The 26058-nt window shown below is 44.4% G+C and overlaps 1 protein-coding gene and 1 long non-coding RNA gene across 4 annotated transcripts in view; both read left to right on the top strand.

Annotated features, from left to right (window-relative positions):
* Positions 1 to 10943, top strand: part of LOC127985927 (brain mitochondrial carrier protein 1) — a 39833-nt gene extending 28890 nt beyond the window's left edge. For all 3 annotated transcript variants that reach the window (XM_052588140.1, XM_052588139.1, XM_052588138.1), the window contains 2 exons: positions 1002 to 1215; positions 8608 to 10943. In XM_052588140.1, the coding sequence (XP_052444100.1) occupies positions 1002 to 1215; positions 8608 to 8649 (256 nt within the window). In that variant the 3' untranslated portion in view covers positions 8650 to 10943. The remainder of the gene's footprint in view (positions 1 to 1001; positions 1216 to 8607) is intronic.
* Positions 1 to 26058, top strand: part of LOC127985929 (uncharacterized) — a 100186-nt gene that overhangs the window by 48868 nt on the left and 25260 nt on the right. The window lies entirely within an intron of this gene.

Raw genomic sequence — 26058 nt, 5'->3', positions numbered from 1 at the left:
TGTTGTTCTAGAACTTGGCTATTCCTTTCAGCGTTGATGGTGCCTTTCCAGATGTGTAAGCTGCCCATGCCACATGCACTCATGCAACCCCATACCATCAGAGATGCAGTATTCTGAACTGAGCGCTGATAACATCTTGGGTTGTCCTTGTCCTCTTTAGTCCAGATGACATGGCATCCCAGTTTTCCACTTTGCCACAGTCCATTTTAAATGGCGTCTTTTTTGACCTATAGAGTTTTAGCCGGCAACGGTGAATGGCACGGTGGATTGTGTTCACCAACAATGTTTTCTGGAAGTATTCCTGAGCCCATGTTGTGATTTCCATTACTGTAGCATTCCTGTATGTGATGCAGTGCTGTATAAGGGCCCAAAGATCCCGTGCATCTAGCATGGTTTTCCGGCCTTGACCCTTAAGCACAGAGATTGTTCCAGATTCTCTGAATCTTTGGATGATATTATGCACTGTAGATGATGATAACTTCAATCTCTTTGCAATTTTTCTCTGAGAAACTCCTTTCTGATATTGCTCCACTATATTTCGGTGCAGCGTTGGGGGAATTGGTGATCCTCTGCCCATCTTGACTTCTGAGAGACACTGCCACTCTGAGAGGCTCTTTTTATACCCAATCATGTTGCCAATTGACCTAATAAGTTGCAAATTGGTCCTCCAGCTGTTCCTTATATGTACATTTAACTTTTCCGGCCTCTTATTGCTACTAGTCCCAACTTTTTTAGAAATGTGTAGCTCTCATGAAATCCAAAATGAGTCAATATTTTGCATGACATTTCAAAATGTCTCACTTTCAACATTTGATACGTTATCTATATTCTATTGTGAATAAAATAAGTTTATGAGATTTGTAAATTATTTCATTCCTTTTTTACTCACAATTTATACAGTGTCTCGACTTTTTTGGAATCAGGTTTGTAATTTATTTATGATGCCCAAACTTTGACTTTAATGAAGAACGTGATCCATGTTGTTTCTTCTGTTTATTTAGCTCTAGCTTCACGTGTGGTCTGGCAGGTGCTTTGGCCTCCAACCCAGTGGATGTGGTGAGGACACGCATGATGAATCAACGTGTACTCGCAGGTAACCCTCTGTACAAGGGCACCCTGGACGGACTCATGCAGACCTGGAAAAACGAAGGATTTTTTGCTCTCTATAAAGGCTTCTGGCCCAACTGGCTGCGTCTGGGGCCCTGGAACATAATTGTATCCTTTAGCAATAAAATATACAGAGTGACTATTTACACTAAGTGCAAATAGCACTCCTTGTTGGCAAAAGCTATTTACACTAGCTCTACACTAGATCTACCCACAAACGTGTGATAGGGATGGTCAACACTATAAAAGACGGCAAACAGTCGTCAACTCCAGTGGTGTAGATGGTAAAGAGCATAACAGTGTTTTTGGCAGTCGACACGGGTACGAATCTGCCTTTTACAAAAAAAAAAAAAAAAATGTTTCTCTCTTTTCAAATGTCATATCACAGAGAAAAGGCTTTTTGTTTTCGATAAAATGAAGAACATAATCTAAAAGTTTAAAATAACATTGGGAGGGCATCTTTGTCCCAAAAAGGTGTCATTCATTTAATAATTTGAATGAAAATTATAATTTACACTAAATATGTTATCACTGAATACTTTATTATTATTTTACTATAGTACTGAGGTGCGGATAATTGCCACTATTTGCAATAAGTAGTATAAATAGCACTTAGTGTAAATAGCTTCTATCTACACATAAAATCTATTGTTTTGACTTAATATTCATATTTTGATCCTTGGTTCCCTTTCAATACTTCACTCGTACTGCGTCGAAGACGCATATGGGAAAAACCCCCTTTTTCTCCTGAACTGAAGCCTTATTCAATCACGCAGTGAAACTGCACAGCCATTGGATCGTGCAGTGCTATTAAAACAAACCAATGGCTTGGCAGCGGTGCTGCACGAACCTATGGCAGCGAAGCCCGCCAAAGCCCGCCAATATGGGCGGGGAATCTGGCTATATATTGGCCGCTTCGCCACAGGAATTCAGATTATTTCTCCTTCAGCGACGACGTCACATCGCTTCGCTGATCTCCGCTGAACTGCTCGCCGTTGACACGCCTCGCACTGGAACGCGACTGCCGGTCCCCACCGCAGATTCATCGCTTCCCTGCGGCCATCCGGTGAGATATATTGAAAGAGCAAATTTCTCTAAAAGAGCCTTTTTCTACGGCGTTGTTGCAAATGCCGTCTCGTCATTGCAGCTCGTGCAGAGCCCCTCTGCACGCTGATGACGGGCACAGCGAGTGTGTCGCGTGCTTGGGGAAACCCCACGCTGACACAGCACTCGCGGGGAATTCATGTTCTCATTGCGAGAACATGAATATCGCCTCTCTGCGCTCGCGAATCGCTTTCTTTTCAGAGAGCGATCTCGCTCCTCGCGCCCTCCCTTTTTCTTCCTCCCGCGAGCCGGCGAGGAAGAAAAGGCGGGGCAGAGGATTAAAGCAGCAGGATGAAAGCGAGCTCACGCCGGCTCAGCCCCCGCGTGCCTCGTTTTCTCCGCCCAGAGGGGATTCCCCAGTCCTCTTTGTACAGCCAGACCAGTGTCCCTCTGCTGCCGCGAGTGATCTGGTTTTGTTTGGAGGGACTGAGGAGGAACTGCTAGAGGACAGCATGTCTCTAGCCGCTTCAGATGCTGAGGAGCTGTCGGGCTCGCCGGACCCCGCCCCCTCGATGTCATCTGAACCAAACCGCTCGAAACTCGGGATGGACGCCGAGCTTATCCGCGTTCTCTCCAGGGCAGTGGATGAGCTGGGTCTGGATTGGTCTCCTCCAGAGGAACCAGCCCGTAGCCGTCTGGATGAATGGTTTCTGCCGGGGCGCCAGCAAGCCCCTCGTCAGCGAACTGCTCCGTTCTTCCCGGAGGTCCACGACGAGCTCACTAAATCGTGGCGCGCCCCCTACTCAGCGCGCCTGCGTACTTCATCTTCATCCGCCCTCACCTCAATTGACGGCGCTGATGAAAGAGGATACGAACGGCTGCCGCCGCTGGACGAGTCTGTGGCCGTGCATCTCTGCCCGCCAGCAGCTATTGGATGGAAAGCCAAGGCCAACCATCCGTCCAAACCCTGCCGTACGACGTCGGCGCTCGCCGGGCGTGCCTACTCATCGGCAGGGCAAGCAGCCGCGGCGCTCCACTCTATGGCGGTGCTTCAAGTCTTCCAGGCCAAACTTCTCGCCGCCACCGACGAGTCTGGCCCAGATGTCGCCACACTCAGGGAGCTGAGAAGTGCAACAGACTTGGCGCTGCGTGCTACCAAGAGCACCGCCCAGGCCATTGGGCGCTCGATGGCTAACCTGGTCGTCTTGGAGCGCCACTTATGGCTCAACCTTACGGAGATCAAGGATGCTGACAGAGCCCAGTTCCTAGACGCACCGATCTCCCCCAGCGGCCTCTTTGGCCCGGCGATAGAGGGATTCGCCGAGCGTTTCACAGAGGCGCAGAAGTCGTCCCAGGCAATGCGACACTTCCTGCCAAAGCGCGCTTCATCTGCTGCCAGTCGCCCCAGACAGGTGCCGATTCGTCAGCCTCCTAAGCAAGCGCCAGCTGCTACCACCGCAGCCCAGCCGGTGAAACCCGAGCCTCGACACCGTTCTCGCTCGGCCACCAGACGGTATCAGTATCCCAAGCGCATGGGACCCCGGCCCAAGATAGTGCTGGACCCTGCGCCGCCGCCGTCATCCTGATCGACAGGAAAGAAAGAGGAGGGGGCTAAGTCTCGCCACAGCCGGACCACCCCCCAAACTGCCCCGTGTGTTCTGCCGTCCATCTCCAGATGTCGACGAAGTTGTTCCTGCTGCAAACAATGGGCCCTTGTTAGCGCCCAGACAGCAAAGCGCTGTTATAGTGCAAAAAATAAAAAACACACTCCTTCACAAAAAGAGCAGTTCTCCTCACACAACACTCACGAGTGCTATGTCCCCCCACGGCGGTCAATCACTCGAGTTAATACAACCTCTGTCCATCCGGGCCTCACAATGGCAAGCCATTCCCGGGGTATCAGATTGGGTCATGGGAGTAATAAAACACGGCTATTCCCTTCAGTTCGCACGACGGCCACCACGCTTTCGCGGGGCGGTCACCACTTCAGTGCACAACGAGAACGCTCACGTTCTTCGTGCCGAAGTGAAAAATCTGCTGGTGAAGGGAGCTATAGAAATCGTTCCCCCAGCACACCGCGACTCAGGGTTTTACAGCCGTTACTTCCTGGTTCCCAAGAAGGATGGTGGGCTGCGCCCCATCCTCGATTTAAGACATCTGAACCGTGCCCTCATGAGACGGCGCTTCAGAATGATCACATTGAAACAAATCCTCTCGCAAATACGCTCAGGGGATTGGTTCTTTTCGCTGGATCTGAAAGACGCTTACTTTCACATCCAGATAGCCCCCCGTCACAGGCCGTTCTTGAGATTTGCCTTCGAGGGCGTGGCTTACCAATACAAGGTCCTCCCCTTTGGGCTGTCTCTGGCGCCTCGCACGTTCACAAAGTGCATGGATGCGGCTCTCTCCCCTCTCAGGCAGAAGGGCATCCGCATTCTCAATTACCTCGACGACTGGCTAGTTCTAGCTCAGTCAGAGGGGGAGGCATTGGGTTACAGAACTGTGCTCCTCAGCCATCTGGAATGCCTGGGGCTCAGGGTGAACTTTGTCAAGAGCTCACTGTCCCCCAGCCGGCGGATATCGTTTCTGGGAACAGTGTTAGACTCAGTGACAATGAGGGCTACAATGGTGAAGGAGCGCGCTGCGGCTCTACAGCGACTTGCGGCCTCTTTCAAAATAGGTGCTTCTCGACCCCTAAAGACATTCCAGAAGCTGCTGGGTCTTATGGCGGCGGCATCGCCGGTGCTGGAGCTCGGGCTGCTTCGTATGCGCCCCCTCCAATATTGGCTGAAACCACGTGTTCCACCTCATGCATGGCGTCACGGACGCTTGAATATCAAGGTGAGTCAGGACTGTATTTCGGCCCTGACCCCTTGGAGGGACATGCAATGGATGGAACGGGGTGCTCCACTTGGTATGGTTTGCAGAAGGAAAGTGATCTCCACAGACGCGTCCAACAAGGGTTGGGGCGCGCTGTGCGAAGGGAAACCCGCTTTCGGCCAATGGTCGAAAGAGGAGAGCAGGCTTCACATCAACTGCCTCGAGATGATTGCAGTTCAACGAGCCTGCCAGAGCTTCCTGTCAGACCTAAAGAGCCACCACGTGCTGGTCAGATCGGACAGCATGACGGTGGTCTCTTATATAAATCACCAAGGTGGGCTGTCGTCGACGCGTCTCTTCAGACTGACGTCGCGACTGCTGGAATGGACCCAAAGCAATTTTGGGTCCCTGAGAGCAGTGCATCTTCCGGGCAAGCTGAACAAGGGCGCGGATATGCTGTCAAGAAGCGGAGTCTCCTCAGAAGAGTGGAGACTCCACCCGCAGACGGTTCAGAAGATATGGGAGGTCTTTGGCAGAGCGGAAATAGACCTCTTTGCCTCAAAAGACAACTCTCATTGCCCAATATATTTTTCCAAGATCAAGGACGCGTTGTCCCAGGACTGGCCCAACCGTCTTCTTTATGCTTTTCCTCCGGTCCCTCTGATTCCCCAAGTAATCAGGCGGGTCAGGGACCAGAGATGCAGGGTTCTGCTTGTAGCCCCATTCTGGGAAAATCAGCACTGGATAGCCGACCTGTCGCAGATGCTGACTGCAGCCCCATGGCCCGTTCCCCTGAGACGGGACCTCCTTTCTCAGGCGGACGGGACGATTTGGCATCCACACCCAGAGAAGTGGTCTCTGCACATTTGGTCGCTCGACGGGAGCCCGCGGGACTCCCTGAGCGTGTGCTAGACACAATTTCACAGGCTAGAGCTCCGTCTACACGACGCCTCTATGCCTCCAAATGGTCTGTGTTCTCCACATGGTGTTCAGACCATGGTGAGAGCCCGACCTCTTGTGACGTATCAGTGATACTGTCATTTTTGCAAGAGCTCTTGGAGAAGGGACGATCCCCCTCCACGCTCAAGGTCTATGTAGCAACTATAGCGGCATCACACGCCCTTATAGCAGGCCAGTCGGTGGGCAGAAACGACTTAGTCGTCCGATTTATGAGAGGTGCCAGACGGCTTCATCCGCCTTGCCCTCCCACCGTCCCTTCTTGGGACCTGCCCACGGTGCTGAGAGCCCTGAAGGGGGCCCCCTTTGAACCGCTACAGTCCATAGGCCTTAAAGCCCTGTCGCTAAAGACCGCTCTGCTATTGGCACTAGCGTCTGTTAAGCGTGTGGGTGATTTGCAAGCACTTTCGATGAGCCCTAATTGCCTAGAATTCGGGCCTAACGACTCGAGGGTCGTCCTGAAACCGAGGCATGGCTATGTGCCAAAGGTGCTCTCCACACCTTTTAGAGCACAAGTGGTCACCCTCTCTGCGTTACAAAACACAGAGGAGGATCCAGGGCTGAATCTACTTTGTCCAGTGAGGGCTCTAAAAGTCTACATAGAGCGTTCTGCACCAATAAGACGATCAGAACAGCTCTTCATATGCTTTGGAAACCGCACCAGAGGGTTACCGGTCTCTAAGCAAAGACTTTCAAGGTGGATTGTGGATGCAATCCAGCTAGCCTACTCTTCTTTGGGCCTGCAAAGCCCAATTGGAGTAAGAGCCCATTCGACGAGAGCAGTGTCTTCGTCTTGGGCATGGTCTAATGGTGTGACTATCGCAGAAATTTGTGAGGCGGCTGGCTGGAGCTCGCCGTCCACATTTGCTAGATTTTACAATCTAGACGTCCCAGCGCTTCATGCTAGGGTACTTTCTGTGTGAAGGTCACCTTCTTATTTCTCATTTGCATGCTCTTGGCCATTCTTGCCCAAGGCTCAAACTCTACTCGTATGCACTCGGTCCCTTGGCTACTGAGGCGATACGAACACGGGATGATCAGGCTAGGCCAGACGTAACCTCATTGAGCTTATTCTGCCCCTAGTTGCTATTATCATATCTTGGTTTAACAAATCAAGTTTGATTGCGTTGGTCGTCCTCCCTTCTTAGCATGGCGTGATTGAACTGGGTTCCCATATGCGTCTTCGACGCAGTACGAGTGAAGTATTGAAAGGGAACGTACTCGGTTACTAACGTAACCTCGGTTCCCTGAAATACGGGAACGAGTACTGCGTTCCTTGCCATGCTAAAAAGGCTGCACAACTCAGTCGTCGCTTCAGTCGAAGTAACCTGAATTCCTGTGGCGAAGCGGCCAATATATAGCCAGATTCCCCGCCCATATTGGCGGGCTTTGGCGGGCTTCGCTGCCATAGGTTCGTGCAGCACCGCTGCCAAGCCATTGGTTTGTTTTAATAGCACTGCACGATCCAATGGCTGTGCAGTTTCACTGCGTGATTGAATAAGGCTTCAGTTCAGGAGAAAAAGGGGGTTTTTCCCATATGCGTCTTCGACGCAGTACTCGTTCCCGTATTTCAGGGAACCGAGGTTACGTTAGTAACCGAGTACGTTTTGAGGTGTTTGCGTAGTCCAACCACCAGAGGTCCGCATATCACAACATGAAGTTAACTTGCGTTTTTACCTAAACTATGAGTTGTTTTCTTTACTACACAGGTTAGTAGGTTTCTTTCCCCTGAGAGCTGATAAAAACAGAAAAATCACCTTATTCCACAAGTCATCCACACCATTCCAGTCCATCAGTTAACATCTTGTGAAACAAAAAGATATTTATTTTCATTTAGATATTTTTTAACTTCAAACTATTGCTTCTGGCTGAAATGCGTCCACAGTCTTGTCTGAATCAGAAGAGAAATATGCACAGATCAAAGACTGTCTAAAACAGTTCTGAACAAATATGTTGGTGGATTTTGATGTAAGAGGAGAACAGAATTATCAGCCGATAAAAGGTATTTTTCCTTCACCATTGGCCGATGGTTTAAAAACATTCAATGATTAGGCCGATTGTTCCTTGTCAGTCAAAAGAGGGCAGAAAAACTTGTCAGACTACAAGTGTCTGTAATAAAATGTCTGAAAGTGTCCAAATGCATTGTGACCAAACTGTATATAAGAATATTCATTCATTACCAACAAACTATAATTCAGATGTGTGCATTTTTTGACAAAACTTTGGATATGGTGATCAGGGAAAATAATGTAAAGTTGCAGTGCAGTTCAGTTCAGTAAATGAATCTGATCATGACTATTCGCTAAAGGATTGGCCAGACTGATTCAAATGGTTATCTTTTTGAACCATGTTTGTTTTAAAATTAAACGAATTGGCTAATAAGAGTCAGTCTTTAACGAATCAGACTGGTCGAGCTGTATGATTTTGTTTTCTAAACATTTAAAGTTCACATAAGTCATTTGATTAGGAATCAGAACATAACAGCCTAATAGTTTGTTTTTGTGTGCAGCCGCAACATATTTATTACAAGTAGTGAACTCTGCGAAATATTTAATGTACGTGCACCACTGCTCAAAAGCAGTGCATGAAACACTGAACTTCGCTCCATGCAAAACATAATTCATATTGTGACATAAGCAGAGTCTATGATTCCCTTGTGATCCTTGACTTAACTTTCAGTTCTTCATCACCTTTGAGCAGCTGAAGAAGCTTCCATTGTAGAGTTTGTGATTTGACTGAACTCTGTGTGCGCGTGTGTGTGTTTGTGTGTGTGTGTGTCTAGGGCTTCTGTCCTTCAGCATTTTCCATCCCTTCACCATCGCACACATATAAGTATTTTTATTTAAGAACATTTATTTTGTCCTCATTTGCTTTGTACATACTTGACCTTTTTAAACACTTGTTTTTGCACCAAAATCTTTATTTTTCACTTTTGGCAGCTATCTCGTCTGACAGCGCCATGTTCACAGGCCCAGTGGTGAATATTTGAGGTAAAGGGCTATTGTGAAAACTGGAAACCACCAGGCATAGTTTCACCACACTGGCTTGAGAGTTTGGCATTATAGCATAGAGTTTTGTTACTAAAAACACATCTGACATGTGGGGGACGTAAAGCAATAGTTTAGTGTAGAACTGAATGCAGTTGGTGAAAATAACGAAAAATTTGTGAGGTCCTCACACTCCAAATTCAATATTGTCCTTTAATTTTAAATGCTCACATGTAAACACTGCTTCAGTGATGAGAATGTATTTTGCTTCATCTGTAGAGTGCAGATGTGATTGCCCATGTTGCAAACTTCTAGACAGCCCAAAAAAAGGAACTAGTAAGGGGTTCTGTGGCCTCGTATCCTGTATCTTTGAGGTCAGTGGGCTTTCATTGAAACACGAGCAAATATCAGTGTAGCTTAAGTCTGTTGTCACGCGAGTGGTCGCATTTGATTCAGAATTGCACAGAAATTCGGTTGTGTGCAAAAAAACTTATTTTATCCCATATTATGTGAATCGGAAATGGGTGAGAAGTTGTGACTTCACAAGATTTTAATGGTTATCCTTTTTTTTTTTTTTTTTTTGCAGGGATGTCTTTATTGCCATGTAGATTTACATGTGTGTATGTACTGTGTGTGTGTGTGTGTGTGTGTGCTTGTGTTCTGAGAAGCACGTGTAAAATGTCAAATATTTTGGCAGCCGTGGAAGTGTGTAAATACTGCTACTGTAGGATGGAATAAAATATTAGCATAAATAGTTTTTTGTTTGTTTGTTTGTTAATTTTAAGCTATATTTTGTGAAAATGGGTGTCGGTAGCATTTTTGAGTGCTTGCCTCTTTGCCAAACTGTAAATGTATTAAACCAGAACTGCACTGATGTTGCTGGTTTTTAAAAGTGACACGTTATTATTGGGAAAGTACTGTTAGATATTTATTATTGTATGCCATCATATTTCAAGCCTTATCACTTCCTGCTTTTATATTTATGCCTTTTGCCGGGTTGTTTTATGCCTATTGGTACGCCAGCCAAATGTGAAGTGTTATGCTATAATTTACTGTCTATATTGTTCAGAATCTTTAAAATGCAAATCAAACTGTACTGTAAACTTCTAAGCAAACTTTCTTGTTTAAGTGATATGGACGAGCTGTTTCTTCATATGACTTTAAGGGGACAAGATTTAGAGGTTTAATGTATGTAATGCCGCTGTTATTCGGGGGTTTTCATGTTTGTTAATACTCGCTTGAAATGGTTTTCTGGACTTTGGCTTTTTCTAGATTGGTGACTACAGCATAGTGCATGATGTATTCGCTCTAAATAGCTTTGGGAAATTCTTATTTCATTAATGTGCAAAGACCAGTAACCCATGGACCTGCTAAGTTCACTGTTAATAACTCACAAATCATTTTGCTGTTATGCTCCCTCAGGTTCTTTTTCTTTGCAAGGTTTTGCTTATTATTTTATTTTTTAATATACTGTTTTATATATATAAATAAATAATATGGTTATTTTGTGCAGATGTACTATATATTGTACTAATGTACTAATATTTTAGTGCAGATGTTTTTTTTTTTTCGTTTGGATGTATAATGGATTTTTTTTTTTTTTTTTTTTTGATGGATATCAGGATGAATTGGTGTACAATGAGGGAAATTATAGAATGTATTACCCAGATTCATTTTATAAATAAGAGATAATGAATAAAAAGGGGTATATACACACAGCAGTTAAATAAAGTATATATTATAACATGTAACTTTAATCCCCAGAACAGCTTTTTTTTTCCTCCAACATGCTGAAAAACTATCGATACATTATATAATTGCTTGAAATTTCCAATTTCTTTGTGAACCATTCTTTTTGTCAAGTGTCTTTGGTGACCACAAACATAATTTATTATGATCTGTTGCTTGGATGGACAATGAGTTGTATCGAGAAAGCCTTTTTTCTTTTGTGGATGGTTTGATTTATTTTGCTTTATTTAATGTAACTGTGCACCCTGACAATAAATACAATTTTCACTGAAAAGCAAATGGAGCAAATGATTGTATGCCATTTTCAACAAAAACATTGAACCTTTAAACAAATGAATCTTGTATTTATTATTATTTATATGGTTGCATACAGGTTTAGTAGCTGAGGTGCATGCAATGCTATAATAAATGTAATTTGAGTCCCTGCATGAGTTAATGCAGTTTATAAGATTATAGGCATTGGATTGAAAAACTGATTCATATTAATGATATTCATATTAATAATATAGCATCATTCTTCAATCAGGCAACAGAATAAAAAAATAAATTGCACTTCTATGCCACCATGTGACAAAAAGTATTACAGTGTAGTACTGTGATTTGTGGGACCTGACACTGTGGTATTACCACGGATATTTGGACATTTGATGTGGTATTCCTTTATTATCTTCTGATAGGCACACACAGGGACACAACCTCTATGCACTGTATATGCAGTGCATAGGGCCCCATTTTCCCCAAATAATTTTGTGAAAATCTTCATTAAGATTCATTTAGACTTAATTTAGAAATAATCAAACACTTATTTGTAAAAAAAAAAAAAGAAGAATATTGAAAGAAAACATTTGTATTTAACATTTGTTTAGAAATTGAAATTAGTTTAAAAATGATTAGCGAGTGAGCAAAACTGCTCTCCTTTGAACATTGCTTATTGGTTATATGTAACCTGAGGCATTCCCTCCCATGGGAACTTTTAACTGCATCTTTTAGGGTTCGCTATGGGGAATGGTATACCCACCTCGCCATGCTGAAGGGACTGCACGCCAGAACCACGGTGAGCACTAAGTACCAACTCTACCATGGTAGTTGCCCCAAGGACGTCTTGATGGCCAAGGGCCTGAGCTGCAGACTATAGAAGAACTCAGCTGTGAAGGGCTGGGCTAGGAAGCCAATGCTTAGGGCAAAGCTCAAGGCTTGGAATCAGAAGAAAGAGATTCCTTTAAGGGGATACGGCCAGGTGTCTAAAAACCAAACCAGACCCTGGCCTTTCCATGAGGGGGGCTACTGCCAGCTCTGAATAAACCTGCTCAAAGAACTGACTCGACAGATCTTTCATTGAAACACCCTGCTCAGAAATGTATCAACAGAGATTAATAAGTTGAGTGGAGCCCAAGGCAAGAACCAGGGCCTAAACCAACTCAGAGAAAGGGAATGAGGCTGATAGTGCGTAACCCTGACCCTACAGGATTTTAGAAAGTGCAAGAATGGTTAGGGTGCACACATACCACAATGTGCATTTAAAAACAGAAGCTCAGCATGTGCATTTACCATAGCATGGATTTAGAAACACCATTGCTTAAGGGGTAATTGAAGCTGTATTAAACCACCCTTGGAGCCCTACGTGACTGTGGCATGCTCACAAAATGCCCAGAAGGGAGTGGCGCTCTTGCAAGAGGTCCTTCAAAGTGAGGTGAGCCCAGCAAACTCACTTAACAAACAAACCAGCCAGGGAGGCAGGAGATGGCCCTGCCACCAGGCATGATTTCTATCCAGAGCTCAAAAGAGTGGAGACACAACTTCAAAAATAGAAGGGGGATGCGGATGCTCAGATTGAGAGGGGCATGCTCATATGAAACCCCCAAGGGTACTGCTAAGCTCGCCCTACAAGGAGAGTGGCTCAACAGTGAGGCGGAGAGAGGCCTAACATCCTGAGGCTGCTACTCAATGGAGCTCAACGAGTCGAGGACTTGATGAGAGTAGTCCACAGATGCTCAGTTGGGGAGCTGCAGGCTCAAAGACAGCCCTCAGGGCTGAGGAGAATTGAAGTATTTCGTGTTAAACAAGTTTTATATATTCATTGATGACTGATTCTTACAGTGTTCGGACATAGGCTACTTTAGACTTAATTTTAAAGAGCCACACAGATGGGAAATCCATCAGTGAAATGTCCATCAGTGTAAACAATGTGCAAAGTAATTAAACCAAAAACTACACGATTTATAAAGTTATTGACTTCTAAAGTAAGGAGTCGACTCTGAATCTCTGAAACGAGTCGTTATAGATTTCAAATCTTTTGCCCATCTCTATGTGAGTCACTAGGAACACTTTGCATAATAATCTCCGCCTACCATCTTGGGAGAAACAAAACTACTCTGACCCCCCCACACACAGACGCTCTGGTTAGTGTGATAGCATCATGTCGAGGAGACAGTGTGTTTTTAATTGTAAAGGCAAGTTTGTTTTATTTTCACTGCCAAAGAATGAAGATCAGAAGAACCAATGGCTAAAATTCATGTTGTGTTCACAACATTTCACTGATGACTGCTTTTCTAATCTCGGTACAAGGCGGGATTTTCAGCGTTTGGCCATAAATGAGGGTTCATTACCAACTTTATTTAGACCAACGAGCATCTCCGAATCACAACGCGAAGTATGATTATGAAGTTATGTGTTTGTTTTCTCCCGAGCGTCTTATCAGTATGTGTGCTGTCTGCAGCCTGTCCGCGCTGATCTTCCTTTACAAAAACGTCATTAAAATGAAGTGTAACTCCGTGAATACTCAACGAAGAGGCATGAGAGAGATATCTATAGAAAGCTTGACATGTCTACTTTAAAACTAAACAAGTGCTGCCGAAAACAGATATTCTGTGATAAAGTAATCCATATGAAAACAACGCGATGTCTGTTTTTCACGTCTCCCTTCACTATATCTAATGTGACCACGCCCCCGCGCTGAACGCGCTATTCAGATTCAAACTGAAGCGTGCGGCTTGAATACGCACACACAGAAGAAAAAGCAGCGAGACTGTTCAAGTTTTTTATTTTACTGTTTGCTTCGCGGTGAGAGGAATAAGACATAATTCGTCCCAAACAGATGCTAACGCATTGTTTACCGTGAAGTTGTGTGCGGAATAACCAATCAAAACTATGTCAGTTGACCAATCAGAACACAGTATTCAACCGAAAGGTGGGGTTTAAGGAAACTGAATCTTTTGAACAGCTTCGCGCGAACCGTTTGGGGATCTCTGAGAATTGAGGTAATTTTAAAATTATATTTTGACTAAATGACAAAGTTTTTTAACCTTGGATGGATTTAAACCTAATGTACAGGACTTATAAACAGTGATAGGAAGCTTAGAATTTTCATCTTACTGGCTCTTTAATTATAGGCCTATTCATTGTGTAATATATCAAATTGTTTTAAATAATTTTCAAAAAGGAATAAGCTAATTTAATCATTTATTATCCATGTGTCAGTTGTGCGGTAATGAGTTATGAAATTATTGTGGGGCAAATTAATTGTAGTAGACCTATTAATTTAATAATAAAAGTACCATAATAATAATAATTTAATTAATTAATTGGAAATACCAAATCCTCTTAATATCATAGATAGCTGATGCTTTTTATTTTTATTTTAGATATCTCTGGCTATCGTCCATATACAGTGTCATCGTCTGAACAACTTGAGTATTTCACATGTAAATCGTGAGCTTCGACTTTACATTGCATGTGATCTGCTCATACAGTGTGAGTTGTGGTATCTTGATGAAAGTCGCACCGATATCGCACAGTGTATCTCCTGCCTAAAATATCCACTGGTGCAGCTGGACATGGTCTCATGCTCTCAATAGAGAGTATGGGCCCTGTATAACCATGCCCGATATAATCTGAAGAGATGGCAGGACTCAATAACCATTCATGCATACAGAGCTTACTGCTCCTCAGTGCAGAACCATACAAGTGGGGTTTCTACAGAAACACAGATCCCTCTTACTTCAGAGAACGCAGTGTACTTAAGCCCACTCTCCAGAGGGGCGATTACTGGTTCAACCACGAGGGCAGTGTGACAGGGAGGACCCGCAGGCCTGACCATCTATGGAGTGTTGAGCTCCTCATCGCCTCAGCGAGAGGAGTTCTAGCTCAGAGAATGTGCATGATGGTTAAGGAAAGACTCAAATCTCATGGGACCACTCAGGGAGCATGTATCAACATGTACTCAGAACTAGCCTAGGTTGCAGCGTTATACAGTGGACCTAATTCTGAGGAGTCTTCAGCAGATACTGGATCCAGTACCGATGAGTGAAACCACCACTTTAACTATAGAAAAAGGCAAGTTTTGAATACACAAGAAGTAGCAGTAGAGTAGATTAAATGGATTGTACTCACCAACCATGGCTCCCACACATGACTCAGGCTCATGGATATAGGCTGGAGGCAAAGTCTAAAGAGCACTGGGGTCCAGAACATCAGTAGGTAGTTCTATGAGACATAGAAACTAACCAAAACTTCATAGGCCCAGCATAAGAGACTGCAATGCAATTGCAGGAGGTTCCTACCTAACCTCAGTCAGGAGGGAAACTGTTAAGGGGAATTAAGGAGAAGAAGATGAAAGCAGATGTAATATTCTCAGGGTTAGGTGAGTAGATGGCTCAGGTTTTTCTTTGGTCCAGACATGAGCATTGAGAACGCCTAGTCTGGAACACCACCCCCAACTCTTGCCTGACACCCTTAGACCCACGCTCCTTTTGAGCCCTACCTGCAGGCAGGAGAGGGGCGCGAGTCGTGATACTAGTCTTCTGAGCCCACCTTTGATCGTAAGATTAAGATGGGCCAGGACTCTTTTGTTGTTGGGGCTCAGACCTGGACCTTCGTGGAATTAAGGATTTAAAGGCAGCTGAGCACGTCTTGGTCTCCGTAAACCTCCGCCTTGATGGAAGTGCCAAAAAAACTCAGAAGGGAAACCGGCGCATCAAGAAGAAAGCCCTTGTCTTTTGATCCAATATCCACCAAATTCACCCACAGATTTCTCTCTGTAACCACCATGGCTGCCATTAATGTGCAAATGACAGTGGTGGCCTGCTTAGTGCCACGGAGCGCAAGATATGTGGTGCAACACAACTCAGCCACCTCATCAGGGCATAGATCCTGACCTTTATCCAGTTCTTTCACCAGATGGACCTGATAAGCCTTGAGGCACCAGCATGGTGTGCAATGAGATCGCAGCCTGACCTGCTGCCACATATGCCATTCAAATGAGATGCATCCTGAAGAGGTTTGGATGGCAGGGAGGGAGCCTTAAGGGAAGATGTCTCCCCCATAGAGAGATAGCAGGCCAGCATCTCTTCAACAGGGGGCATCTTCTCATAGCCATTCTCATGCATCTCTCTCAATGTTGGCGTAACTAGTATGCTGGAATCTATGGATGTGAGAAGATAATTAATTTTTCCAAGCCTTCTCGATCTCCCCATGGACACTTTATTGTCCCACTTGATCCATAACCTTAAACAGCTCATCATACGCAGGACAAGAGGATTGGGAGGACTTTGTCCTCACCTGACATCTCCTGTTCATCCTGGATTTGAGCCAGCAGAGCACTAGCCACGGGATCAGATGATGAAAGAGAGATAACATCGTCGTGCAGCAGCTCACTCTCGTCCATGACTGACGAGTGCGATAGCGAGAAAGACCCTTTTTCAAAAGATCAGCCAGGTCCATCTGCGATCCCCACAAGCTCATTTTTCTCCATGACTCAGCAGCAGAGTGTCCTGAACCACGGGGAGCTGATGGCTGTACCTCTTTCCTCGAAAAGAGAGACACACAAGATTGAAGCTTTTTCATAAAAAAAAAAAAAAAGCTCACGGTGCGCGCAAACTGCCCCATGGAAGAGTGCATGCTCTTCGCCCAAACAAAAGACGCAAAGATTATTTGTGTCCTCAGGTGTCAAATAAAAAGGACACGGATCCACACACTGCTAAAACGCCTTACTAGTGCTTGCCATGGTAAAGAAGTATAATAGTTTTTACCGGAAAGGCATGCTTCAAACAATACTGTCCTTGAAGACAAAAAAAGAGGACAACATGTTCTCCCGGCACCCTTTTATACTGTGTCATGCTGGGTGATGATGTCACAGGCTGTTGCCGGCCAATTTTATTGTCGTGTTTAGAGTATATTTTTCCCTTGATTGTAAGCTACATACCCCCTTATTGTGTTTTATTTCTCCTCTTCTTCTCTATCTTCAATATTTGTTAATGTTCTCCTGAAGGTGATTGTATATTTTAATCCAATTTCTTGAATATTTTTTTTTTAAATAAAATAAAAAAAAGAGTTGTTGTGTTTACACAGGAGTACTGGAATTAAAGTTTATAGTTCGGATATAAACGTATATAAATGTATTGCTAAATGTATATAATGAGCGAGTACAACATAAATTCATCTACCAAACCACCTTTTCGTCTTATCTCAAATCACTACGGTATAATAAGTGATTATTTTTGGACTATTTTGGGTCATCACCAATGCGGAGTAATACATAACTCTTGTATCGCCAATTTGCCATAGACATAAACTTAGAGAAGTAGCTTCTTCAGTTAGAATGTTCTTTGTTCCTCTTCAGGAACTCGAGCTGCGTCGAGAACGTTTGGGGAACGCACATGATCTGGCGAACGGGTTGGAGACGGCTCGTCCTATCTCCACCCGTGTTCACTAGATCTAGAGCTCATTCTCGAGGCTTGGAAACCAGCGCTGCAGTTTCTTCGCCCTCTGAGACTGCCGAGGCAGCGCGTGTATTACATGGTTTCATTTTTATGTGAGTTTTTCTACACCAGACCGTGTTGACTAGTCTGGTTGCTGACTACATTTAATTTTAAGGAATAAAATGACATATTTATCTGACAATGTGAAGTTAGATGTACAGGGGCTCTAGGGATGTGATTTCATTTGTGAGAACACGTGTGTACCACTCTTCCTCTGAGGAGGTTGAGGCGGTCAGGGGCTGCTGGGCGGAGCAGTCCCAACCGTGTTCCAGCCCCACGTGCCGGGGGTGTCACTTTTGTACTCAGCAGACGCCAGAGTCATGCCTAGGACGTTTTGAGGGCCAGCTCCCTCTGGGGAAGAGTGGTGTACACCGCATTACACGGTGCCCATCTCTCCTCAGTGCCCTCAGGAGATCGTTCTGCCAACCCTGCCAGTGTTCCAGGGCACAGTGATCTCCGGCGAGTGCTTCTCTCAGTTACCACCCAGAAATGTAGCGGTGCTGAGAGGCTCGCTACCTCTACGGAGGTCTCTAGAGCAGCTAGTACGGTCGTCCCCTGCCGGTCCACCGCTTCAGGGCACCGAGCTAGTGGCTCTAGGCGCACCAGAGGCCAGTCTCGCGAGACTGGTTCCCTTAGGAGCCCCTGCCAAGTGTACTTCACGGTGTCCTGCCCCGAGCAGGCTCTGGTCTAGTCTTCTTAGCAGACGATGTGGGTCTGAGGACCGTAGTTTTTAGGAGACTTCAGCTATGAGAGTCCTGATGCTGTGGCTCAGGACCTCGGAGGGCAGGCCCCTCTGTGGAAGAGCAGTGCCCGTCTCTCCTCAGTGCCCTCAGGAGATTGATCTGCCAACCCTGCTGGTGTTCCAGGGCGCAGCGGTCTCCAGCGAGCGCTTCTCTCAGTTACCACCCAGAAACGTAGCGGTGCTAAGAGGCTTCCAGAGGTTTCCAGAGCAGCTAGTTCGGCCGTCTCCTGCCGGTATACTGCTTCAGTCTTGAGAGGCTGATTCCCTTAGTAGACTATATTGCAGCTTGAAAACTACTGCCAAATGTGTCTTGGTAGACTATATTGCAGCGTGAAAACTACTGCCAAATGTGTCTCAGTGGGTCCTGCACACTGTAGTGAGAGGCCACAGAATCGAGTTCTGGTGGGCCACAAGCAGGCTCTGGTAATGTAACAGAAGTAGACTCTCTCTGAGGATGGATACCATCGAGGTGGCCCCTCCTTGGGTTGAAGAGTCCGGGTCCTACAGCCGGTACTTCACTGTTCTGAGGAAGGATGAGGTGTTGTGTCCTTTCTAGATCTGTGCTTTTTGAACCTCTCAGTCAGGGGACTGAAGTTTAGCACGCCTGCACAGGCCAAGTCCGAGGACTGGTGTGTCACGATCTATCAAAAGATGCACTTATCTCCATCCTTCTTCATCGGAAGTTCCTGAGGTTTGCTTTTGGGGGCAAAAGCCTACCAATAAGGATCTTCCACTGGCCTTGCACTCTCACCCCACATTTTCCCAACTCAACCACATTGATGATTGGTTGATATCAGCTGAATCTGAGCAGATGGCGGTTCGGCACCGAGGTGTAGTTCTCGCTCACATGAAAGAGCTGGGGTTTAGACTTAACGCCAAGAAAAGTGTGCTTTCTCCAGTTCAGAGAACCACTTATCTGGGCATGGTGTGGGATTCGACCACGATGCAGGCACGTATGTCACCTGCTTGGATCGAGTCAATCCTCACTGCAGTCGCGAGAGTGAGAGAAGGCTGGTCACTCACTGTCAAGCAGTCATGAAGATTGCTGGGTCTGATGGCAGCTGCGTCCAACGTGAATACTATTGGCCTGCTGTACATGAGACCCCTACAGTGGTGGCTCAAGACCAAGGGGTTCTCCCTGAGGGGAAACCCACATCGCATGCTAAAGGTCACGCGGCACTGCCTACGTGCCTTGGATATGTGGAGGAAGCCTTGGTTCTTGTCCAAGGGCCCGATGCTGGGAGCTCCTAGCGTACCAGATCCTTGTGTGGGCCCAGGACGAATTCCTCTCACTCAGAGCAGTTCACATTCCTGGGCATCTTAATATGAGAGCAGACATCCTGTTGAGGCAGGGGCTGAGGCCCGGGGAATGGCGGCTTCACACTCAGGTGATGAAGCAGAGTTGGAGATGTTGGCCAGACTCGGGTGGATCTGTTTGCGACTCGAGAGACATCGCACTGTCCCCTCTGGCTTCCTCTGACTCATCCAGCTCCACTGGGGCTGGACGCCATGGTACAGACATGGCCGAGGCTTCATCTGTACATTTTACCCCTGATTGTTCTGCTCTCAGGAGTTCTGGAGAGAGTGCGCCGGGACGGAGTCCAGCTGCTGTTAGTAGCCCCGTTCTGGACGGGCCGGGTATGGTTCCCGGGCCTGATTTTTTGACGGCACTCCATGGGAGGTTCCCATCAGGAGAGATCTCCTCTCGCAGGCAGAGGGTGCGCCCCCGCATGGAGCTTAGAGTCTGTAGGTGTTGTTTCTGAGAAGGCACAACTCTTAGCTTCCGGTCTCTCAACCGAGGTTAAAAGACCGTTCTCCAATCCAGAGCTCCCTCAATGAGGAAACTGTATGCCTTGAAGTGAAAGCTTTTCACTTCTTGGTGCGGAGACCACCAGCTCAACCCAGTTAACTGCCCGGATGGTACAGTGCTGGAGTTCCTGCAAGCTCTCCGCAGGGTTCACCCACTCCACTCTGAAGGTCTACATGGCGGCCATGGTGGCCTACCACACCCCTCTCAGTGGCCAGTCAGTGAGCAGAAACCCTCTGGTTACATGTTTCCTCCATGGTGCGCTGAGGCTGAGGCCTCCGGCCAGAAGAAGCTTATGCTAAGCAGTGATCAGGATGCTGTCCTAAGCCTTGAGTCCTCTGATCTCCCCTGTCCTGGGGGTCAAGACTCACTTCCTTCTAAAGTTTGGCATTGGATGGGTTGTCCCCGATTTCTGTCAGGCTCCTCTCCTTCTCTTGCTTTAGCTGTGCTCTTCCACACTAGGCAGAGATTGGAAAGTCTGTCGGCGTGGGCATTCTCGTTCCCCAAACGTTCTTGACGCAGCTCGAGTTCCTGAAGAGGAACGTCTAAGGTTACGTATGTAACCCTGGTTCCTCGAAGGAACGAGACACTGCGTCGTAGTGCCACACTTCCGCCATCTCTGGCTGGCACTTGCTTCATCCTTTGAGGCTGATATCCGGCTTCGCCGCTCATGCTTTTATTACCCGCTCTCGCCCATCCTTTGGACTGATTATACATGTTATTCAGAGACTTCAGGCTGGACGCGTTCCCCAAACGTTCTCGACGCAGAGTCTCGTTCCTTCTAGGAACCAGGGTTACATACGTAACCTTAGACGTTTGTCTGCTTCCATAAAAGTGAACATATATATTGTTTTCCTTGTTTATCTAAAATTGCTCTTTTTCTTGTTTTAAACCTAGCCAAAAACCCATGTGACTGTGTTTCCATGTCAATCCATGTAAATTTTTCCACGAACAATGCACTTTCACTTTAATTCAGTGCCTGCAGCACATCAAAAATAGACGGGTTTTAACGGATTGCAGCTGCACTGACGGACCGCAACCTTGTGCAGCTGGAACCCGTTAATACACACTGCAGACGGACTATGTGTGAAACAGGCGTTATAACGTAACATCAGAGCACTGCTGTGTTTACCCTCACCACGTCTCGCAGTCGCTGCTTAGAAGTGCAACATTGTAAAGGGTCCCTCTGAAACAGTGTCGCGCAGCCGCGGCGCAGCATAACGTTCATTCCGAACACTGAGTAATTAAATACACTGGTATGGTGGTATATTCAAAATTAACATCGTAACGAAAATATACACCGGTTTTCGGTATGAACTGGTTTACCGCCCAGCACTACACTAGTCGATATCAATATTTTATTAATTGTACAAAAATAGTCAAATTCTGTGATGTTCTGCTTTATATAGCAAGATCCATTTTTGACTGGATTCCGCGATTCGATCCGTGTTGCTTTGCAAACACAGATGGGGTGAATTTATGAGTAAAAGTTCTGACACAAAACAAAGTTGTTATGTATCCTCACGCTTTTTAAGTGGGTATACCTGCATATCACGTAGACTACTCCCCTATGTGTTTTCATGCGAGTTTAGGTTCGACACTAGGTTACATAGTTTTGCTTAAGGTAGAATGATAAGGCTAGATATATATGCATGCCACTTTCTGAAACAACCTTACACAGTTTTGATAATGTTAATAATAAACACAATGTTAACGTAGCCTGCATGTGATGAAATGCCGACTCCACACATACACATGCTTAGTCTTGGGATTCCACAACTTCTCTTGATCATCTTGTGCCTTATTGCTTGTAGCCACTTTGTCCTCCTTTCCGGTTCTGTATGTTTATTAGGAAGGATGTAGAACTTAAATTCATAATTTGTTAGTTTATTGGCTGTACAGAAACGACACAGCAACTCTTCGGCATGATTGTCCCGTGTATTTCAATTGGCACCAAGGCAATGTTTTCCCCCACAGGCTAAATTCACATCACGTGATGGGGCGTTCCCGGGGCGTTCCCAGTCAGACCAACCATCTGTAGAGTATGCTAAATCTGAACAATTATTTTTGTTATTAATGCATTTTAATTGTGTAGAAGTAGTGCTGAAGTCCAACTAAAGATATACTGTTGGGCCTATATTGTGCTAAAATGTGGAACTATTGCAAGTATACTTCAGGTACACTTTATAATTTTACATCAGTAAGCGATATGTCAAGAAATATAATAATGTATTCAAATTTGACTTAGTTTGAAAGAAATGTATTTTAAACAAATTAATTTTAATATTATTATTATACATTTTTTAAGGGGGTTAAGCCCCTTATCTCTCCCAAACCTGGCAACACCCCTGATTCAAGCATTTATGGTATATCTTCCATAACTGTATGCCTTTGCCCATATTAGGGATTTCCTGGAGCGTCATCAGTTCTGTCAAATCTTTAATGTGTATGTGAAGTTTCCGCGAGAAGGTGCACTCTGGAGTCCAGTATGAATGAAACAGATTACATATGTTTAGCGCTCAGTGATGTGAACACGCATATATATATATATATATACAGTGGTGGACGAAGTACACAAATCAAGTACTTGAGTAAAAGTACAGATACGTATAGTAAAATATTACTCCAGTAAAAGTACTCCTTTTTCAATTTTACTCAAGTGAAAGTACAAAAGTACTTTCTCAATTCTTTATGTACTTAAGTAAAAAAGTACTGAAAGATAGATGTTTGCAATTTTATGTAGGCTACTTAATTTAATTTTATATTAGCACATATTTTTTTATAATCCTACTGCTCAAAATAACCACTATATGGAGTCAAGATATATTTTTGTTGTTGATATGGACTATGTTTACGAGATTAATGTTCACTGGATTTTCACCAGTAAGAGCAAAGTATTTTAAAGTTTTGTTTTACAGAACATCACAGTTATATATGACATGATAATAAGGCCTGAAATTAGGACGAACATTTTAATATTATTATATTTTTATAATGATTTTTTCCTTCTCAAACCTTGTCTGTGGTGTAAAAACACCCCTGGCCAAACGGGGTGGATCACATGTTCTGAACATCACATCCCTTTCTTTTCTCCCCAGATGTAATCTTTATATATATATATATATATATATATATATATATATATATATAGGTGGTTGAATAAAAATATTTGGACATTATTTATAAAAATTGCCTCAAGTTAGCACAAGCAAGCTTGTTAGCTAGACAGTTAGCATCAGCTAACAATATTTACTTATTTTCAGTACGGTTATGAATAAACATTTATGCATGTCTACTTGTCTAGTTAATCCAAACAACGTTAATATAAAATATAAAATAAATTAACGTTACTGTTGATAAACAATATAAAAACAGACGTCACATAGGACATGGTAGCATTTTAATAAAACTGTTAATATTACAGCAGCGGGGAATTTGAACATGCATGAGTTATTTTATTTAATCTGTGTTAGTTTAATGGTTAATTTATTTATTTTTTAACCTAAAAAACAGAGACGCTGATTGATGTGTATGCATCGTCTGCACTTGAGCATTTCAGTGGGCTTAAATAAATCACTCTTTACAGCGGATTTAGTTCCCAAACAACTGACAATTTTGACCTTAATATGATTTTCAGTTACAATAATTAATCCAAAATTTCGACATTAATAACTTACTTTTAGCAACATCAGACGCACACTCGCTCACAAGATCTCCCGGTTCTTACTTCTGTAGACTCGCACTAAACGGTTCATTTGAATCAGTGAGTGGTCGACTCCAAAACAGCTGCAATCAGGCGGCAAGGAAGTCAACCGGAAGTTGAAGTCGGCCGCGTGCCGCCATCTTGTAGCAGAACTTCACTTGCGTTAGCATCCCATTGACATCCCATTCATTTTGGCGTAACTTTGACAGTGAATAACTTTACATCTGTGGCGTTTAAAGACTCCATTTGTCCATTATTTATTTCTAAAGATACACGACAATGTATAAAGGGCTCCATTACCTTCTATGTTACATTATGGCCCCGTAGAAACAGTTTTTGTAAAAATAGGCTAACGATTGCATCATAACCACTCAACTCTCTGTCGCACAGTAGAGAAATTACCGTACAGACAGGAGGAGAAGCTCACAGGCAATTAACCTAATATGGCGTACTGGCGTTACATTTTAAAATACTATACAAAATAATTAATCAGAATACTTACTCCTGCTCACTCACGCCAAAGAACTCCCTGCTCAAGCTCACCGTCTCTGCAAGATTAACGATGGCAGTTTGCACGCACAGCTACTTACAGCTATTTACATCTGTCAGAGAGGTTGCTGACGTCATCAAGCTTCGTTTGAGTCTGTGCGTCAGAAACGGAAGGGCTAAAAAATGCTAAAAATGGGCTTCACTTGTCTAAATTGAGTTCCAATGGGGTCGCTGTGTCCATTTCTTTTACTGTCTATGGCTGCAATCGGATAATTCTAATTCGTAAACGAATCATTTTGTGCGATTTGCGAACCGATTTAAACGTTTATTTTGAAAAGACTCAGTTCGTTCATGATTAATCAGACACCGCTTCTGCGTATCGGACCCACTGATCTATAATTTTATTTTAAATAGGACAAGCAAGACTTAGAGTAGTAATAAACTGCATTTCTAAATTAGTAAATCTGCAAATATTGATGATACACAGGTGTAAAATGACAGCTATTACATGTGCATCTCAATAAATTAGAATGTAGTGGAAAAGTTAATTTATTTCAGTAATTCAACTCAAATTGGGAAACTCATGTATGAAATAAATTCCGTGCACACAGACTGAAGTAGTTTAAGTCTTTGGTTGTTTTAATTGTGATGATTTTGGCTCACATTTAACTCTCAAATCACATTTAAATCTCAACAAATTAGAATATGGTGACATGCCAATCAGCTAATCAACTCAAAACACCTGCAATTGTTTGCTGAGCCTTCAAAATGATCTCTCAGTTAGGTTCACTAGGTTACACAATCATGGGGAAGACTGCTGATCTGACAGTTGTCCAGAAGACAATCATTGACACCCTTCACAAGGAGGGTAAGCCACAAACAATCATTGCCAAAGAAGCTGGCTATTCAGAGTGCTGTATCAAAGCATCTTAACAGAAACTTGAGTGGAAGGAAAAAGTGTGGAGGAAAAAGATGCACAACCAACCAAAAGAGAACCGCAGCCTTATGAGGATTGTCAAGAAAAATCAATTTAGGAATTTGAGTGAACTTCACAAGGAATGGACTGACTATAGGGTCAAGGCATCAAGAGCCACCACACACAGACGTGTCAAGGATTTTGGGTCCAGTTGTCGTATTCCTCTTGTTAAGCCACTCCTGAACCAACGTCAGAGGCATCTTACCTGAGCTAAGGAAGAGAACTGGACTGTTGCCCAGTGGTCCAAAGTCCTCTTTTCACATGTGTGTATGGTTTTTTCATTTGGAAACCAAAGTCATAGAGTCTGCAGGAAGACTGGAGAAACTCATAGCCCACGTTGCTTGAATCCAGTGTTAAGTTTCCACAGTCTGTGATGATTTGGGGTGCAATGTCATCTGCAGGTGTTGGTCCATTGTGTTTTTTGAAAACCAAAGTCACTGCACCCATTTACCAAGAAATTTTAGGGCACTTCATGCTTTCTTCTGCTGATCAGCTTTTTGAAGATGCTGATTTATTTTTCCAGCAGGATTTGGCACTTGCCCACACTGTCAAAAGCACCACAACTTGGTTAAATGACCATGGTGTTGGTGTGCTTGACTGGCCAGCAGACTCACCAGACCTGAACCTCAGAGAGAATACCAGTATATGGGGTATTGTCAAGAGGAAAATGAGAGACAAGAGACCAAACAAATGCAGATGAGCTGAAGACCACTGTCAAAGAAACCTGAGCTTCCATACCACCTCAGCAGTGCCACAAACTGATCATCTCCATACCACGCTGAATTGAGGCAGTAATTAAAGTAGAAGGAGCCCAAATATTGAGTATATGTAGTAGATAAAAATGACTTTCCAGAGAGTCAGAAATTCACCCAAAAAAATTTTTTCTTTGTTTTATGAAGTACTCTAAATTGTTGAGATGGTG

Source organism: Carassius gibelio, chromosome B21, assembly GCF_023724105.1.
Source record: "Carassius gibelio isolate Cgi1373 ecotype wild population from Czech Republic chromosome B21, carGib1.2-hapl.c, whole genome shotgun sequence".
NCBI classification, from domain to species: domain Eukaryota; kingdom Metazoa; phylum Chordata; class Actinopteri; order Cypriniformes; family Cyprinidae; genus Carassius; species Carassius gibelio.
Note: the sequence above shows the minus strand (reverse complement) of the source record. Positions and strands in the feature narration are given on the sequence as shown.